We start from the raw sequence: 17,852 nt of genomic DNA, 5'->3' as shown, positions 1-17,852 counted from the left end.
AAACTCTGTAACTTTGCTCAGCCACTCTGAGGTTCAAACAGTCCACCACAGGCTGGAATAAATGTCTACACATTGTAAAATCTTCCTGGGTTTGAGAAAAAGGTAAATAACTGGAACAAGGAATTACAAATAAGCTTGGAGAGGATCTAGGTGACTTGGGACCTTCTTTCTCTGGATGAGTTTTACAGTATCCTAGAGATCTCCCTTTTATTGTGCTGTTAACAACTGGAAAGCCTTTCTCCTGGCTGGATGGTTGTTTAACTTGGAAGGCCAAAGCCATCTTGTTCTCTAGTAAGTGTTTCAATTAGGCATATAGTCTTCAACATCTATTTCCAAAGGAAATCAAGGGACCAGTTATTTCCATATATTTCTGGCATTCTAAAGTTGTTTTTCTAATCCATGTGACTACAAATGGTGGCTTCCTACTTCTACTTAGCACTGACTGTCAAAGGGTAAGGAAGTACAAAGCTGATACATGGTAAGTGAACTATCTTTTTTCTAAGGCTCATATTAGAGATAATGAAATACAGAAGACTATCTTCACAGTCACTTCTAAACACAGAAAAATGAAATAATGCTTTCTGGAGCACCAAAGGTATCTTTTGTGCTCTGAGATAAAGCTGCTCAACTAAATAAGTATGCTTAAATAGGAACTGCTTGTAGACTGTAGCTTGAATGCCAATTTTCAAATGAGGATATATTTTTAGATGCAGTTCATGAATTTCTAAACCCAAGATATTCAAGTGGAAGTGCAGAGCTGTTGCTGCAACAGTGTGCCAACAGCAATTGTGATTAAAACAGAATAGGTAATGGCACACGCAGAGCAACTACATATATTTAGATTTCTTCCAAAAACAGTATTGTGACAACTGAAGTAATGCATGCGTACATGTGTTTCATCACATGCTGCAAAAATTAATTTATTATTTGTATTATGATTGCTTATATAATCTCCAGCTCAAACCAGGACCCTACAGTCATCTGCTGATACATATTATAAATGGAATACAGACAGAATGGAGACTACAAAGAGATAATAAAATAATAATGGTCTGCATGCTTGGTTTTGCTTGGTTTCTCCTCGTCAATAGCCTAAGCGTGATAAGCATTCTTTGTGTGTCACAGAAAGGGAGAGCTTTAAGGAAGCATTTGAAAGGGCCTTATGAAGTAAAAGAGAAGATCCTTTTAAAGTGAAATGGAGAGAGACAACAGCAGCAGCAGCTGAAGCATGATGGTGTTTGCTCCAACACAAAGTGTGGAAAACACTGGATGATGTTACAGGCAGTGGGAGGAGCTGGCATCATAACAAGCAGCACCTTAATGAATATAAAATGGAGAACCATAAGCCACGGGTGAAGACATTTAGCTTATGCTTGCTGTGGTGGGGAAGGATTATACATTGAGCAGTCCCATGACTTCTGGTAATAATCTGTGTATAAACATTTGCCTCTGCTGCAAGCAAGGTGAGGTTTATAGAAATACAAGAAGCAGGCAAACCCCTTCTTAGGGAGTTTTGACAAAACATACAGCTAAGGAGAATTTAGTAACTGAATCGCACACAGTTTTTAGTTTAGAAATCTTGGCTGAGCAGAAGTATGTGGATGGGTGATAATTCTGATGAGTATCAGTTTTCCATTACAAGTTGGGGCTATAACTTTCCATTTATTTTAATTTGCATGAAATTCATTCTAAAGTCAATCTTCTCACATCTGTTTTGTTTTAATGTTGTTACACGCTGCAAGGAGACTGCGGTTTAGGGAGTTAATCAGAAGCAAAAATTGTAATGGGTAAAGGAGGAGAATCGATGCGGTTATTGAATCCCACCATTGTTTTTCTCTCTTGAGACCTGCTACAAAGTGAAGTGAAAAAAATCCTTTCACTACCTTACTTTGAGGTTTGGGCTTGTCTCCCTTACCTTATTGTATCAGCAAGCAGACCAAATAAATTAATAGGGATGAATATGACATTGGTATCAAACAATCCATAGAACTGTTGAAGATGCCACTGAAGATGCACTCTCTAGTATGTTTAAGTCAAAAGCCATTCAAAATGAGAAGTGCAGTTATTCTGGGATAATAAATAAACCAATATGCTACTTTTGATTTGTATTGGTCTGAAAGTATTGGTCTGATTTAAACTACTTCCAGGTGCTACTGGTGTCCTGCTCTGCACTGCTTGCATTTCAAGTTTTATTGTGTTATAGCTGAGACAATCTGCTAGAGAGTTGTGAGACAGGAATGAGCAGAACTTTTTCCCAAAAATTTCAGCTTATATCATGGTTAATTCAGTTCTTGTTTTTCCAATTACCTTCCAGATTTATGCCCAAATTTACAGTTTTCCGAAGCAACATCAGAAAAAGAAAACAATAACGTTTTTTAATTTCTGTCATCTTTCTTTTTTTTTCTTTTGTCAGAGAAGTTAACATATTTTGTTAATTTGCCTGCCACAGGGGGAAAAAATGCATGCTGTATCTTCCTTCTTCTGTCTGTCAAAATACTGCTCCTCTGCAAGAGACCCCAATGAGTCTTTTTGGGACTGCATGAGGTTGCACCTTTCCTGAACCTGGGCATGTCATGAATGAGAGTGAAAGGCTGCTAGACAGTCTTAAGACATGTCTTTATTAAGATGGAAGTCAAATTTAGGTCAGACTTTAAAAGAAAAAAGGCAAAATCATCCCTCAATAGATATTCCTGTTTATCTATGGATTGCCTTTGAGGGCACTTCTGCCTGTAGCCTCTTGAGAACGATGCTACATCTACAGAAATCCTTAGGGCACTAGTGCAGTTGCAATAACAGTCAAGAGATGTGATTCTTTTCAAATACTGTTGCAGAAATCCATACTGAGAAAGTGCAAAGGGGTGTCTGATGAGGGCAAGGCACTTCTTCCCTCCCTCTCCTTGTTGAACTATATACTGGGTTGTTAGCATGTGGAAATGATTCCAGCAGCAAACTGAAAACCTACAGATGGCTGTAAAACTATCTGAAATATGCAGAGGCTTCATTATCCAAGAGGGATGGTTATGAGTGATGACTTCAATCTCCTGTATCACCCACAAAAAAGATCCCCCACTTCTTTAGCTGCAGCTGTACTTTCCCACAGCTACCAACCTGACCACTTCTGCCTAACACAGGGGTGCTCACAGGTGAGAGTACATGAACAGGAAGACACAGGAGACAACTCCTTGGTGTGCAAAACAGAAGATGGAAGACTGCATTGAAAACATGTCCTGGGTGTTGTTTGGTCCTAGTTTTCCATGCCAGCTTCAGAGGCACAAAGGTAATGTGTGTATCTGGCTGGCAACAAGGCATGCTTAGCAACCCTGGTGCTGTATTCACCATGGATTTTGTCAATCAATATAATGTTGTTTTCCTAATAGTAATTATGGCTCTGAGAGGCATAAAATGCCCATGTTCATTCCAGTGGAATATCAAGTTTGAAGTCTAAAGTGAAACCTTAAAATTTCCACCATTGTTAGTTATTACACTGTTAATAATTTTAGCAGAACTGTCCAGCTATTTCAAGCTTGTGAATGGAATTTTAAAATAGTGTCACCAGGTTTTCTTCGAATTTGACTTCATACCTACAGTTTACTAAGAATTAAAAAAAGTTTGCCTTGTGATGGAATAACATTCTGGAATCTGGTTTGGTAAGTGGTCTTTTTAAAGTGTGCTTTTTTCCTCTCAGGTTTGTATTAATTTTAAATTAATGCTGCTATAGTTGAAAAATGAGTCTTGTGCTCTCCTGGGCATGTTTACAATGGCAGTAAATGCTTTATGGTCACCTTCAGTTAACACTGACAATAAAGACTATATTACATAATACACATGAATTAAGGCCAACATCCCCTCTTTTAATTTCTTTTTTTTAAAATGCAATTTCTGTTACTCCACATTTCTCTACTTTATCCATACTTCTAGAGGAAACTGCTTCAATATTCTGTTTGGAAGTTCCACAGGAACTCAGTTTTATGCTGAATGTCACGTTTTTTCCAGTAACATATTGCTGTTAATTCCTCTGATTTCTCAGACTTTTTAAGATAGGCATTTCACTTCCACTCACCCTCTGCTGGTTTGAATGGTGAGATTAGGTGGCATGTCCCTTGCCAGTTCATCTTTCCCTGGATTTTCTTTCCCCTCTCTTGGCTCAATCATGCTGAAGGTAGCTAAAATCTAATTTTATCTAGCATGTCAATGTCACTCTATTAACTTTCCTCTGTGGTATGCTGTTTCAATTATAGGAGTTTAGAGGCTTGGGGAGAGGATGAATACCCAGCTTTAGCCAGGCAAGTTTGGGGTTTCTTCCAAAGCTTCTCAGAGTCATTGTTCATGCACTTCTTTTCTCCTCACATCAATATGTCATGTATTCATATCATGGTATGCTGCTTTAGTGTCTCTAATTCACTGATTCCAGTAAAGCTGCTGATGGGCTGCACAGTGGGAATGGCAGTTGGAGGAAACTATTTCCTTCAAAGTAGTGTGCTTACAAAAATGATGTGGATTGGATTTTTTTTCCTTAACAGTACCTGCTTGTAACCTGCCAACACATTGCGTATACAAGAATATTTGCCATCTGATGCACCTCCAGAAGTACCTCTTCTTGTGGAAATTTTCCTTGAGGAAAATGTCCACTTTAAATATATACATATGTATATCATTTCCATGATGATTCACATCAGGCAAGAACTGTAGGTTTTGTTTGTTTAGCGATGATGAGTGAACAATTGACTCTGCTTTTCAACTAAACGCGCAAATGTTAGAACAGTGAGCCTGTCCAGCTTCATTTTCAACTGCTGCTCTAGAGGGAGATAAAAATGTGCTAAAAGGCAGGAGCTGGGTGGTGACTGGGCTGTCAACTAATTTCCTTTCTGCACAGTTAGAAGAGCTTCTCTCCTGTGGGTCATACACTTAGGCAGAACCACATTAATTTTTGCTTGCTGCCTCACTGAATAAAGAATCGTAGAATCATAGAACAGCCTTGGAACAACAAGAGTTGGAAGGGACCTTAAAAATTATCTTGTTCCAACCACACTGCCTTGGGCAGGGACACCTTTCACTAGACCAGGTTGCTCAGAGCTCCATGTGTCCACTTGATTTGGTCACAAACTTGAGAGCTTTAACTCAGAAATGGGACTTCATCTGTTTGTGCTACTACAAAGTGAGGTTTTATTCATGTCTATTACTTACCCATATATCTAGTTCCTAAACTCATATTGTGAAAATCAGGTCACAATTAGAGGCCTCAACTTTCACATCCCTCCTTCTTTTGGTCATCTGTAAGTTCCTGTGTCGATGACAGCGCTCTCATTGCTCATATCCATGTGTCTGGCACCACAGTACTTTGTACACTCAATCCTAAGTGGATACCTCGCCAGCCTGTACTGCTATAGTCCATTGGTCTGTGCAGAATTCTCCTGAATTCTAGCGTTTGAGGAGAGCTAGCAATGCTGTTTGTCGTCCTCTCTGTCCCCATTGTGTGCACTGTTAAACAATTACGCAATGTATTGCAGGTTTTGCATCTTTTTCAAGTTCTCAAAGGCAGGGCCTCTAACAGAGGTCTGTTTCATTCAGGGTTTTAGTCTAACTGATCAGCACTGTGTCACAGGCACCTCTGAACAGCACAATAACCAACCCCACTGGTCCACAAAACAAAAGGGCCTCTGTGGCAACAAGCTGCCACAGAAGAGACACTACCATGGAGACTATTCGTGATCCTGCAAGAAAGATCCATTGTATTTCACATCCCTTTGTTCTGAAAGCAGTAGGAAATATCTCGCGTCCATTCATCACGAGCCAATGAGTTATCCCAAGTTTAGAGTTTGGTAACAGGAAAAGTGTTAAAACTCACCAAGGATAGTCTGCCTGGGATAAGAAGAGTAGAAAGGAAGTGAAACATGTATCAGCTGAACTGGAAGAGTACCCACAAGTACTCAAGATTCAACTTGGGAATTAAAGTGTGAAGAAAAGGGAGTTACCTGCACTATTCAAGTAATCGTTAGTTTTGGAGTGAAGTACATGTGTGTATGGGTACATAAGTAGAAGAAGGACTGAATAGAAAAAAGGAAGAGATTAAAGGTGACTTTTTGTGGGTTTTGCCTAAGGACAATGCATTTAACTTTTAATTTGGTTATAGGCGTTTGCATTCTTTTTTACATCCATGAACATTGTTTCAGTTTTCCTGACTTGCACCTGTCTGTTTTCCCTTAAGTAATATGTGGAAGAATATTTTGTGGGTAGGTGCACTACAAGGAATACAATCCGGAGGTTGCAGACAAGGCATGTTGATGCTGTGATCAAACAATCTTTGCATGTGTGCAAGACCCACGTGTTCATCCAGCACTGGAGGGCCAAATGACATTCCAGGAGCAGCTGCCCAGCCACTGCATCCACACTTAGTGTATGTTCCCCACAGGGAAAGTTGAAGTTCCTATCTCAAATTTCTACCTGAAAAAAAAAATCTCTGAGAATCTTACTTGGAAACATTTTGTAACCCATTTTATGGATGATTTACCCCAAGATAAGAATACAACAGTTCTGTGAATTCACTCAAACCTAGGCTACAAATCTGATGGTAAAAACTTGGGGATTTTTCTTTATGTTCTTTGCAGATATGCAGGAAGAATTTTGATAAAAGTTAGTGCATTCTTGACGTTAATGCAGATTTTGTTTTATTCTTTTCTCTGACTTCCAGGTTTTTTTTTAGTTTTAGGTGTCACTCTTTTCAAAGTTGAGAACATCTCTCAGTTAGTATATGATCTCAAATTTATTTTTGGAACATGAAAAATACCAAAAGGGTTCACTAATCTTCTGATGAGATAAAATTACTTCTGAAGGATAAAATTAGCATGCTGGGAAATTTCCAACAATTATATTTTTACAGCCCTACCATGTATATTATACAGTGTATTTTTAAAGAATCAGTACTCTGAAATATACATGTCTTATGTCTTCTGCAAAGTATATTTTGAAGAAAATTTTTATGTGATAATTATTTTTTTAAATATCTCATTATTTATGAAGAATTATCCATATTGTATAATCTTATTATTATAAGAAATAAAATATTAGTAATGAGAGGGGCATCCTGATTTTAGCTGGGATGGAGTTAATTTTCTTCCTAGTAGCGGGTCCAGTGCTATGTTTTGGATTTAGTATGAGAATCATGTTGGTAACACACAGATGCTTTGGTTGTGGCTCAGCAATGCTTGTTTTAAGTCCAGGGCTTTTCAGTGTCTCATGCTCTGCCAGTGAGGAGGGGCACAAGAAGCTGTGAGGGAGCATGGCCAGGAGAGCTGACCTGAGCTGGCCAAAGGGATATTCCCCACTACAGAATGTCATGCCCAGAGTATAAACTGGGGGGAGTTGGCCTGGAGGCACAGATCACTGCTCAGGGATGTGCTGAGCTTCAGCCAGTGGGTGGTGAGGTCTTGTGCATCACTTGTCTTTCTGGTGGTTTATTCCTCTGGTTTTTTTTTTTTTGTTTTTTTGTTTGTTTGTTTGTTTTTTTGTGGTTACCTCAATTTTTCTCACTATGAATATTATTATGGGTTTTTTTGCTATAGTGTCTTATTTTATTTCAATTATTAAACTGTTCTTATTTCAGTCCATGGATTTTAACTTTTCCGATTCTCTTCCCTATCCCACTGGAGTGGGGAGAGTGAGTGAGCAGCTGCGAGGGGCTTTGTTTCTGGCTGGGGTTAAACCATGGAATAGAATTGAAGAAAAAATTGTTTAAAATAATTTAAATTTGAAATTTAGATTCCAAAATCAAGAGTGAGGGGACTGATGGGTTGAAAGCACACTGATCCCGTCACCCAGAGTTCAAGAAAAGAACCTGCACCATTTGTATTTTATGAAAAACAGGAAAGGAAGTATGGGACAAGGGGATCAGTTTTTCTACGGGTGACAGGTTACCAATAACAACTTGCTTTGTGCTGCACTATTCAGCGTATTCATAAAGGGTCTGGAAAAGAGATGAGTAGTCAGGTCACAGAGCCTGATGATGCTATCAAATTATTTAGGTTAAAAAAGACGAGACAACCTTGATTATCTGCAGAAAGTTTATGGGAGTGACTGAGCAATAAAATGGCAGTGGAGTTCAGAGTAGATAAATGCAAAGTGCTGCACAAGAAGAAAAGGGCCCTTACTTCAGGTATGAAATGTCAAGATCTGATCTGGTCATTATTTTTCACAAAAGAGCATTCTGGAGTATGAAAATGGCCCCATGGGAACATCAGCCTGGTGATCACTAGCTGAAAACAAACAAACAAAAAAACTGCTAAGTGTTAAGAAACCAGCTGAGAACAAAACAAATAATGTCTTTTTGCTGCTGCAAAAATCCGTATTTTGCTTGCAGCTTCTGTATAGGTAAAGAATCATAGAAATATTGGTTGAGAGGGACCTCTGCAGGTCACCCAGCCCCAACCTTTCCCTTGAAGCAGGACTACTGCCAACACTAGATCAGATCAGCTGTGGCTTTGTTTATGTTAGTGTTGGAAACCACCGAGGACGGTGATTCCACAACCTGTCTGGGTAATTTGTTCCAGTGTTGCATGTTCCCTTTGGTGAAGAAATTTTTCCCCATGTCCAATTTGAACCTCCCTAGCTGCAGTTGCTGTTGCTCAACATAGCTGCCCAATGCAAGCAGTTGTTGCTCCTTGTTCTACTTGCCACTGCCAAGAAGTGTTTGGCTGCACCTTCCTTCAGATGCTTTTCTGGTCCCTGAACTCCAGCAATAGGATGGAAAACAGGAACGTTTTTGATGTAAAACACAGCTAACTTAAATAGAATTCTTCAGGGTGGGAGAGGAGTTACAGAGCATATGATAAAGAACTAGTGAGCATCAAATGAAGCTAGCAGTAGCCAGGTTGAAAAGACACTAAAAGAGGCAAGATTTTGCACAACATATGTTTGACCTGGGGAACTTTTTACCAGAGCAAGTTGTAGATGCTACAGATCTATGTAGGTTAAAGAGAGGAAGTACCTGACAGAGAAATCCAGTGAAGGTTACTAAGGTCATAGAAACTACATCTGCTTCAGAAATTTCTGAGTTTGAAATATTGGTGGCAGTGAAAGTGCTGCAGGGGACTATTACCTTCAGTAATGCAGCCTGATATTGTCTAGCAAAGCCCATGGTCTCACGCAGTGTGGAAGTTCTTATGTTCAATAAATTGCTTGTAAAACTTAACTAACTTACCCTCATTCCTGTCTTGCCTTGTTAATTACACTGGGAATTCTTCTGCTCATTTACTTAGGCACATGAATTTTATTATTATTATTACTATTATAGTTATTATTGTTATTATTATTATTTCACTTTGTTATTAGGTTGTGGATACAAACAACAACAAAACCAGAGCTGCAAACGAAATTTACATTTTGAAGAAATGAGCCTCAGTCTTCAAAATGAAACTGCAGGCTGCAGTTTGCTGGCCAAAGCCTTCTTTCCAACCTGTTTACATAATTGGTTCCACTAAATTTTGGAAGTTAAGACTTTTAAAGGAAGGATATGCCTATGATTAAAACAACGAAGCAGCACTCTGGAGATCTCTCTGATCTCCAGCAATGCCACAAATTTCCTGCTGGTTCTGGCAAATCAATGGTCCTTCATTTAGCGTGAAACGAGTTTTCAGCAGATGAGCTCAATGGAAGTGCTCGGGTTAAGCACTTGCAGAAGTGCTTGGTGAGGGTGCTTTTCACTTTGTTAATCTGTGTGGCAGTATGGCTTTGGGGAGGACCCTGTTGTAGTGCCAGGGGGTGATCCAAGGAGAAGAGACCACCACACAAAGCTTTCTGCCTTGGGAGGGGAGACCGCAGGGACACCGAGGGAAAGGAGGAAGGCAAAGAGGAACAGAGTGATGAGGAAAGGAGGAAGGTGCTTCTCACCTGGCCTCTGAGGCCCTGAAGAGCCAGGGATGGTCCAGAGGAGGAGGGCGGGGGGGGGGGGGTCCCTTAGGAGCGAGGCGCTCCAGAGGAGCGAGGCTGGGAGACAGGGGCGAGGGCAGGGAGGAGCGGGTAGCCTCGGTCCGTGGGAACGCCACTCCCCGCTCCTCGCCTTCCCCAGGAGCGCTCCGGCGGGTCAGGGGAGCGGCCCTCCCCGCTGCCGCCTTGTCCCGCCATCCACACAGGTGGAGCGGTGCGAACCCCGCCGCCCTTCCCTTGGAGCGGGGTCCCTCCGCCTCGCCACCCCGGCCCGGCAGCCTCTCCCGCCCCGTTCCTGTGCGGGTCACCCCGGCCCTGCGCTCGGCGCCGAGAAGAAGCCGCTGCCGGGGCGATGCGCCTCCCCGCCCCGCAGGCAGAGCCCGTTCTTCCCTTCCCATCAGAGGAGACACCGGGATCTGCCTCCGCTCCCCTCGGCCCTCCCCCTCGCGCCCTCCCGGCTTCCTCCCTCTCGCCTTCTTTTTCTTTCTTTTTTTTCTTTCCCTTTTTTTTTTTTTTTTTTTCTTTTTCCATCCCCTCCCCCGCCTGGGAAGACCTGGCCGCTCCCCCCGCCCCGTCCTCAGTAGCCGCGGGCGCTGGGCGGCGGACGAGCGGCGCGGAGCGGGGAGCCGGGAGCCTGAGCCCCGAGGCTGCGGCCGCCCTCCCCTCCGTCCGTCCTGCGGGGTGCCAGGTATGACCAAGACCCTTCTCGGCGTCGGCCTCGGGGGAAGAGGCAGAGAGCTGGAGGGGGCAGGAGGGGAGCTGGGGATGGGGGCTGAGGGGGACTGCCCGGTGCCGGGGACCGGGCAGTCCGAGGTAACCAGTGTCTCTAAAGTGATAGATTTTTGCGGTGTCATTCTTCCTACGCGGGTCGTTTTAAAATATGAAGGGGCTGAGCGATGTAAATACCTTGAGTTTGGCAGCTGAGATGCGTTGTTTAAAAGTTCCTGCCTCTTTAACCTGATGCATATATTTTTGATAGGACTAAAACGCCACGCGTTTCTCCGGTCCTTGTTTTTCAATATTTGGAGCCGGTTTCACAAGACGGCTTAACGGGACTGAGGCAAGGGACATATTTGTTGGGTTTTCGGGGGTTGCCTCTGTGCTGTGCCTTCTGCGGAGAGCAGGCAAGGAGCCTCTTCACCCTTCAAAACAAACTCTCCTTTAATTCTGATTCATCCCCTCAGTATTAGCGCTACCATCTCCGCGCTCCTCTGGAATTGACACTAATTTCATCCAGACTCGTCACTGCTGGAAGCAGATTTATCTTGGAATAGCAAAAATGAAAGAGCCGTGCCAAGGTATTTAACTTGCAGGCTTTGTAGAGGGAAACTCCTTTGGATCCGGCGCGGAAAAGCAGAGCCTCCTACGGAGAGCAGGACACGGGGATGGCTTAGGAGAGATAGAGTTAAAGACTTACTCCCCAAATCCTCGTCTTCTTCCAGGATAGCCCTGGGCTTTAACACTCGAACACATAGGAGCGGCCGGCAACAGCGGAGAGGGCAGCGGGAAGGCGGCCATCCCGGCAAAGCCCTCCCGTCCCCGCCGCTCCTCTGACCGGTTCCCGGTCTGTGCCCGCCCGCTGCCGTCCCGGGGCCGCTGCCCGCCTGGCAGCGCTGGACCCCCGGAGCCGTTCAGCAGCAGAGCAGTGGCCTGGGCGCGACCTCGTTCCCCTCCGCCTCCTGCCGGCCCGGAGGAGCGGGGAGCGGATCCCGGCCGCGGGAGGGTCGGGAGGAGCGGCCGGGGCGCGGGGCTGCAGCCGGGCACGGAGCCGCTGCCGGCGCTGCGGGAGCGCCGCCCCGCGGCCGCGGCGGGCACTGCGCCAGAGGGGAGCCCCGGCCAGCGCCACTCAGCCACGGGCCTTTATTTCCCCCGCGTGTGGGGTTTCAGAAACGAGCTGTGACGCCTGCCGCGTACAATTAGTTCTTCCTATGAGTACTGAAGCTGCCTAAGTTTTGTAAGAGCCAGGAGCCGCAGTGGGTTTTTTTTCCCGCAAGTCAGAGAGGAGGACAACATTCATGCACTGCTGTACTAAGTGAGCACACCTGGAAGAGGGAAGGGAGGAGAAGTGGCAGGTAAGATTAGGGCAATGGTTTCTTCCAGGGAGTGAGAGATTTCAAAAATTTGTTGTCTATTTTGCTTTGTCAGAGTAGAACTTTGAATTCCAGCTTTCAGGTCATTTCAAGAATAAGACCAAAAGCAGTTAAAGGAGATGGTTACTATAGCAGCCTCTGGTTTTTTTATTGCCTGAAAATTGCATTTAAAATTGTGTAAGCTTAGTTTGAAATGTGTTAACTCTCCTCCAAGAAGAAGGAAACCCCAGAATAGAGGCTGCACTGAACAGACCAAGATAAAACACTGCCAGGAAACTGGACTGAACTTTTCTTCTCTCTGAGCTACACTGATACGTAAATTCCCTCTGTGGTAGCCTGAAGAGAAACCTCTTCTAGTTCTGCTTGATTCTAAGCCTTTTCCTGAGCATCTGAGATGCATTCAGCTGGAATAAGGTAGGTTATAATAACAAAATATTTGAAGGATATCCTGAAAAATTAGGTAGTTCTTGTCCTGTGGATGCAAGAAAGGTTTAATGTTGGAAGCAAGAAGTGAAAGAACTGAAAATAGTTTTACTTGTATGGATACGCCTGGCAGCTGGAATGCCACCAAACAGGGAGTCCTGTTATCAGCTGGGTTTGGAAACTAGAGGAAGAACTTCAGCATTTTCATTTAGCTGGGAATCTCTCTCACTTTCTGGTTTCCATCTTGTCTTCTCTGAAGCAATTCATCCTGCCTTAAAGAGCTGACTCAAGAATTCCAATTACTGTAAGACAACCCAAAATCTGTATGGGAAAGGAGTGAAGGAAAGGAGAGGGCAGAGGGGCTTGGAGGAAGAGTGGAGAACAGCATGGCAGAATGGGTAACATATTGAGATTGAGGGTTTTTTCTTGAAATCAGCTTGAAGCCTTCTCAGAACATTTCCTCCTTCCTCTGGAGGCTGTATTCTTTCTCCTGTTCTCCCACCCTGCAATGCTGTCTTTGCACCCATCGACACATTTACATCCTCATCATCTGGCAAGAGGAGCCCTGTGTTTCCCGTTTGCCAGCAGCCTGTACTGGACCATGGCAGCTGCTGACATTGCCCATGCTTGGAGTCAGCCTCCCTTAAACAGTAGGGATGGGGTTAGTAAACAGATCTTAAATGCATGGCTGGAAACGACAAAGCTGCCTAGCAGGACCACTGCTCTGGTCTGTAATGAGAATTACCATGTTTATTAAGTTCCTTGAACTTCTTCCAGTTATCCTGAAGTGTAGTTAGTTCATTCCCAGTGACAAGTGGTTCATTATAAATGAGGAAAATCTTGGCTTCCAAGACTGCCTTTGTAAGCAGTGAGCACTTGAGTATCGTGTTTCAAATGGAAGGCTCCAAGGCATCTATTGAAGGTTCTGTGCTTTGACTGTTTTCTTTCTTTCTAAGAGTGGCAGAAGGGAGCCATAGTACTCCACTCATTTCCTTGCAGAAAATCTCTCTATAAAGCAGAGAGAAAAACATGGACTTCCCTATAAACTTAGTTATGAGTGCATCTGGGAAGACTTCAGCCATCACAGTGGAATGACATCAACCCAGACTTTCTGTATGAACAAGCAGTTAGTGACTGAACTTTCCTTAGGGCTCACAAAGTTCAGCTACAGAGGAAATCAAATATCCAGACCCTGAGGAACAGCTGAGAAAGGGAGGAGTATTCTAGGGAAAAATAGAAAAATCATTCTCAAGCCTAACATTAGAACTGTCTTGTTCAGCAGGTATATCAGGGCAAAGCAAATTTAAACCAGCTTTTCTACATTAATATAACATTAGTTATCCTCAAACCATGCTAGTTTGTGACAGGCTGGAAATAAAGGAGATGCTTCCTCATGCAACATGTAGTTAAGCTGTGGAACTCCTGGATGCAGAACATTACGGCTACAAAATTTTGTATGTATTCAAGGGAAGACTGTCAAACTATGGAAGAGAAATTAATTAAGGTTTCCTTACACTACAGAAATTACCTCTGCTTTAAAGTCCACCAGGTACAACTGCTTGTAAGTTAAGAAACCACGAGGGAGGAGGGGCATACATGGTTGCACTCTTCCTGTCCTCTACCCTAGGCAACCACATTTAGCCAGTGTCAGAAACAGGATTTTAGGACAGGCAAGCCTTTAGTCAGGCCAGAAAGGTATTTTTAATGTTCTCGTTATAGTATTTTTTTATTTTGGCACCTTCTAACTTACCCATAGATACGTAAAATAGTCATTCTTCCTCAGATTTAGTGCTAGTTGAGCGATAACCGAACCAACACTTTGAAGGTAACTTTGTATATCAAAGTTAATGTTTAAATGTGCACATTTCTGCTATACCAATAAGCTAGACTGGTGTGAACAGCTGGCATCCCTCTACAAAATCTTGTGCCTGGGGTGATTCTGCTCTGCTTTCAAAACTTCCTGATATCTTTTCATGTGACCACTTACACCCCAGAACTCAGACCTGTGATCACTGTAATCTCCAGAAGTTCTAGGAAAGTCTACACATCTTCTCCAAAACCTGAGTTAGCTACTTTAAAGCCAGGGAGGGTTTCTTTGTGCTGTGAAATGTGGTTTATATATGTGTATATATATATATATATATATCCTAGTAAGTGGACTCCAGCTCAAAGTTGTTGTTCCATTCTGGCAAAGGTGAAAAGTGTCAAAGCTATGCTAAAACAAATCCACTCTCTGATTTTGGCATCAGAAGCAACAAGCTGTGGTTGAACTGTAGTGCTTATTTTAAGTTTTAAAAATTAAAATTATTACTTACTATAGACAACAAATCTGTCTATAGAGTAAAGATGCCTCAAAAATCATGTCACTGATCCATTATACAACTTTGAAAGTGATATTCCCTCTTCTTTTTATATGTTGCACATATACCCCTATTTCTCATGCTAGATCTTCAGCTAGCCTGTAGACAGGCTGTTTCACTGGAGAGCACCACTTTTATTATTCTAAACTAAAATTAAGGAAAGTGGTTATATTTGGCCTGGCCTACACTGCCATTGCAATGTTAACCAGAGAGCTTAACCACATACAAATCCTTGAATTGCTTGGCTTTTAAAGTTTAATCATAGACCCTTTCTTTCTTCACTGCTGAGGTTTCCATGTAATTGGAATGAAGGATGTTGGAACTGAGCACAGGTTTCCCAGTGGCAGCCGCCAGTAGTTGGATAATGCCACTGACATCAGTGCTGCCAAAGGAGAAAAATGGTCTTTTAATGTTTTGAGCTCAGAATCAAGAGTTCTGGGTTCAGTTTCTGGCTCTGCCTCAGACTTCTAACAATTTTACATTTTTCCTGCATGTTTCTCAGCTACAGATGGGAATAATAGTGTTTTTTGTCTTTCCCATTTAAAATATTAGCTCTTGGCGTGGTGCATCACCCCATGTAGGTGGGGCATTCCACATGTGACCGTAAGACACAGCACAGTTCCTACAGCCTTTGTGGGATCCTGAAAAAGGCATGTGATGAGTAACCAGGCTTGTCCCTCCTACTTGGCTGAGCTTTGCTGCATGTATATGTAACCAGGAGACTCTTCTACACCAGCAACATTCTGCTTTCCTCACTTGTCTGTCTGTCCTAGAAGACCTGGTTTCCTTGGGATAGCAGCTAGCAAAGTGCCATTTTTCATACAGACAGATTCATAATTCTCAGCTGGGTGGGTAATGGAGAAGCACTGGTGACTTTTAAGTCAGTTAAAGCCACTTTTTGACCACTTCATGAAAGAGCACAATTGGCCTGGTTTCCCAAGAGTTCCTAAGTCTCACGAGTGTAGTCTGTCTATCCATCTCTGCTCGGCTCCCAGCTTTTGAATACACTGAGGGTTTTCAACTATGTTCTACCTTCAACCATATAGCTATAGAAAAGAGAAGCAGAAACATAATGTATAACTGCATTCCTTTGGAATAAATAAAACCAGGATGCTTGACCAAGTGGAATGACTCAGACTGCTGTCCACTGAGGGAAAAACAGGAGGTTTCATCTTCCAGTAGGTAACTCAGCATGGATGCTGGCTGAATTATCTGCACCCATCTTGCTAGAAACCATTGGAAGAGTCAGAGGCAGTACAGGGAATATATGAGGCATTTCTATTTTGAGCAGAGTGTAGAATTCTGTTCCATTAATGTCAGTTCTAAAACTGCATGATTATACTTAAAGATGTTAAGATAACTGTGTATATTTCCAAAGTGTATTTTCAAATCTCTCTTTCTTGTTTTAGAAAACAATAAAATAAAATGGAGCACATGTTACTGCTATTCATATTTTTCATACCTATATTGGGTCTCAGTAATGGAACAGAAACTGAACAAGATTTTACTTGGCACTTAAAGAAGATTCCCCAGATTGTGAGAGAAAGAACTTTCTCCCTTGACAGCCCTAAATTTGAAGCAAAAACCAAATTAGAGCTGAACAGTGTATGTGGAATTGAATGTCAAAGAAAACTGCCAGTGCCAAGCTTGTCTGACTTGAAGAACCTCTTATCCTATGAGACTGTTTTTGAAAACGGCACACGAACCCTGACGGAAGTGAATGTCCTCGGAGCAGTGCTTGACCCAGCTGGGAACACAACCACACGAAGGCCTTCAAGAAAGAAGAGGCAGATATATGGAACAGACAGTAGGTTCAGCATCTATGACAAGAGGTTTATGACCAACTTTCCGTTCAACACAGCTGTGAAGATCTCCACCGGCTGCAGTGGCATTCTCGTTTCCCCCAAGCACGTGCTGACAGCAGCCCACTGTCTGCACAATGGCAAGGATTATGTCAAGGGCAGCAAAAGACTGAGGGTGGGCCTGATGAAGACGAAATCCAGAGGCAACGGCAGGAAACACAAAGGTGCTAAAAGAAGTAGGAGAGAAATTTCTGCGGCCAAAGAGGATCCCAAAGCTGCCACAGAATTAAGACAATCCAAAGGTGATGGGAGAAAGCAGAGGAGATCTGGGAGGAAGCAGGGGACCTCAGATGGCATGCCCTCCTTCCAGTGGACCCGCGTGAAGAGTACGCACATCCCGAAAGGCTGGTTTAAGGGTGTCTCTGGGGATATTGCCCTGGATTATGATTATGCTGTTCTTGAGCTCAAGCGTCCCCACAAAAGGAAATACATGGATCTGGGAATCAGCCCAACAATCAAAATGATGCCTGGGAGCATGATCCACTTCTCAGGTTTTGACAATGATCGGTCTGGGCAGCTGGTCTACAGATTTTGTAGCATTTCTGATGAGTCCAATGATCTGTTTTATCAGTACTGTGATGCTGAGCCTGGCTCCACAGGATCTGGGATCTATCTCCGTCTTAAGGAGCCGAACAAAAAGAAGTGGAAACGCAAGATCATCGCTGTTTACTCAGGCCATCAGTGGGTGGACATCAATGGTGAACAGCAGGATTACAATGTAGCAGTCCGAATTACTCCTCTCAAATATGCCCAGATTTGCTTCTGGATACATGGGAACGATGAGAATTGCACACAAGGCTGAAGAGAGCTGAACCTCCCTTGCTTAGCACCCGCACTGCCATAGAGTGAAAGTCGGCCGCAACAGTTACTGGAGGAACATCGCTCCGTGTCAGAACGTTTTTGAACTCAAAGCTCACAAGTAGTGCTATGGTGACTTGAGGAATGCTGAATTGCTGGGGGGGGATAGAATTGTGAGACAAAATATTTCTAATTGTAATCAACCTAGTACGCACTTAAAATCCCAAACTATATTTATGTTTGCAATTGTGATAAATTCAAGTCATTCATGAGGAGAAAAAAAAATGGCTGCACTTGTTTGTCAATTTTTTTTTCCCCAGGGGAAGGGTTGAAAGATCTCAAACTGATGTTATTAAACAATATCTATTTTTTTCCAATGGATTTACTTTTCTCAGGGTTCT

The 17,852-nt window shown here is 43.0% G+C and overlaps 1 protein-coding gene across 1 annotated transcript; it reads left to right on the top strand.

Annotated features, from left to right (window-relative positions):
• The first annotated feature begins 10,530 nt into the window (after positions 1–10,530).
• Positions 10,531–17,503, top strand: PRSS35 (serine protease 35). Its single transcript, XM_082300390.1, has 2 exons — positions 10,531–10,606; positions 16,201–17,503. The coding sequence occupies exon 2, from the start codon at positions 16,217–16,219 to the stop codon at positions 17,453–17,455; it is 1,239 nt and encodes a 412-aa protein (XP_082156516.1). The 5' UTR covers positions 10,531–10,606; positions 16,201–16,216; the 3' UTR covers positions 17,456–17,503.
• Positions 17,504–17,852: the final 349 nt, after the last annotated feature.

Source organism: Coloeus monedula (genome assembly GCF_965178545.1).
Source record: "Coloeus monedula genome assembly, chromosome: 2".
Taxonomy (NCBI): Eukaryota; Metazoa; Chordata; class Aves; order Passeriformes; family Corvidae; genus Coloeus; species Coloeus monedula.
The sequence above is the reverse complement of the archived record's forward strand: the minus strand, read 5'-3'. Positions and strand labels throughout refer to the sequence as shown.

Bases quoted from the DNA above. Each gene is read 5' to 3' on its own strand.
- PRSS35 (XM_082300390.1), top strand. From the start codon at position 16,217: ATGGAGCACATGTTACTGCTATTCATATTTTTCATACCTATATTGGGT.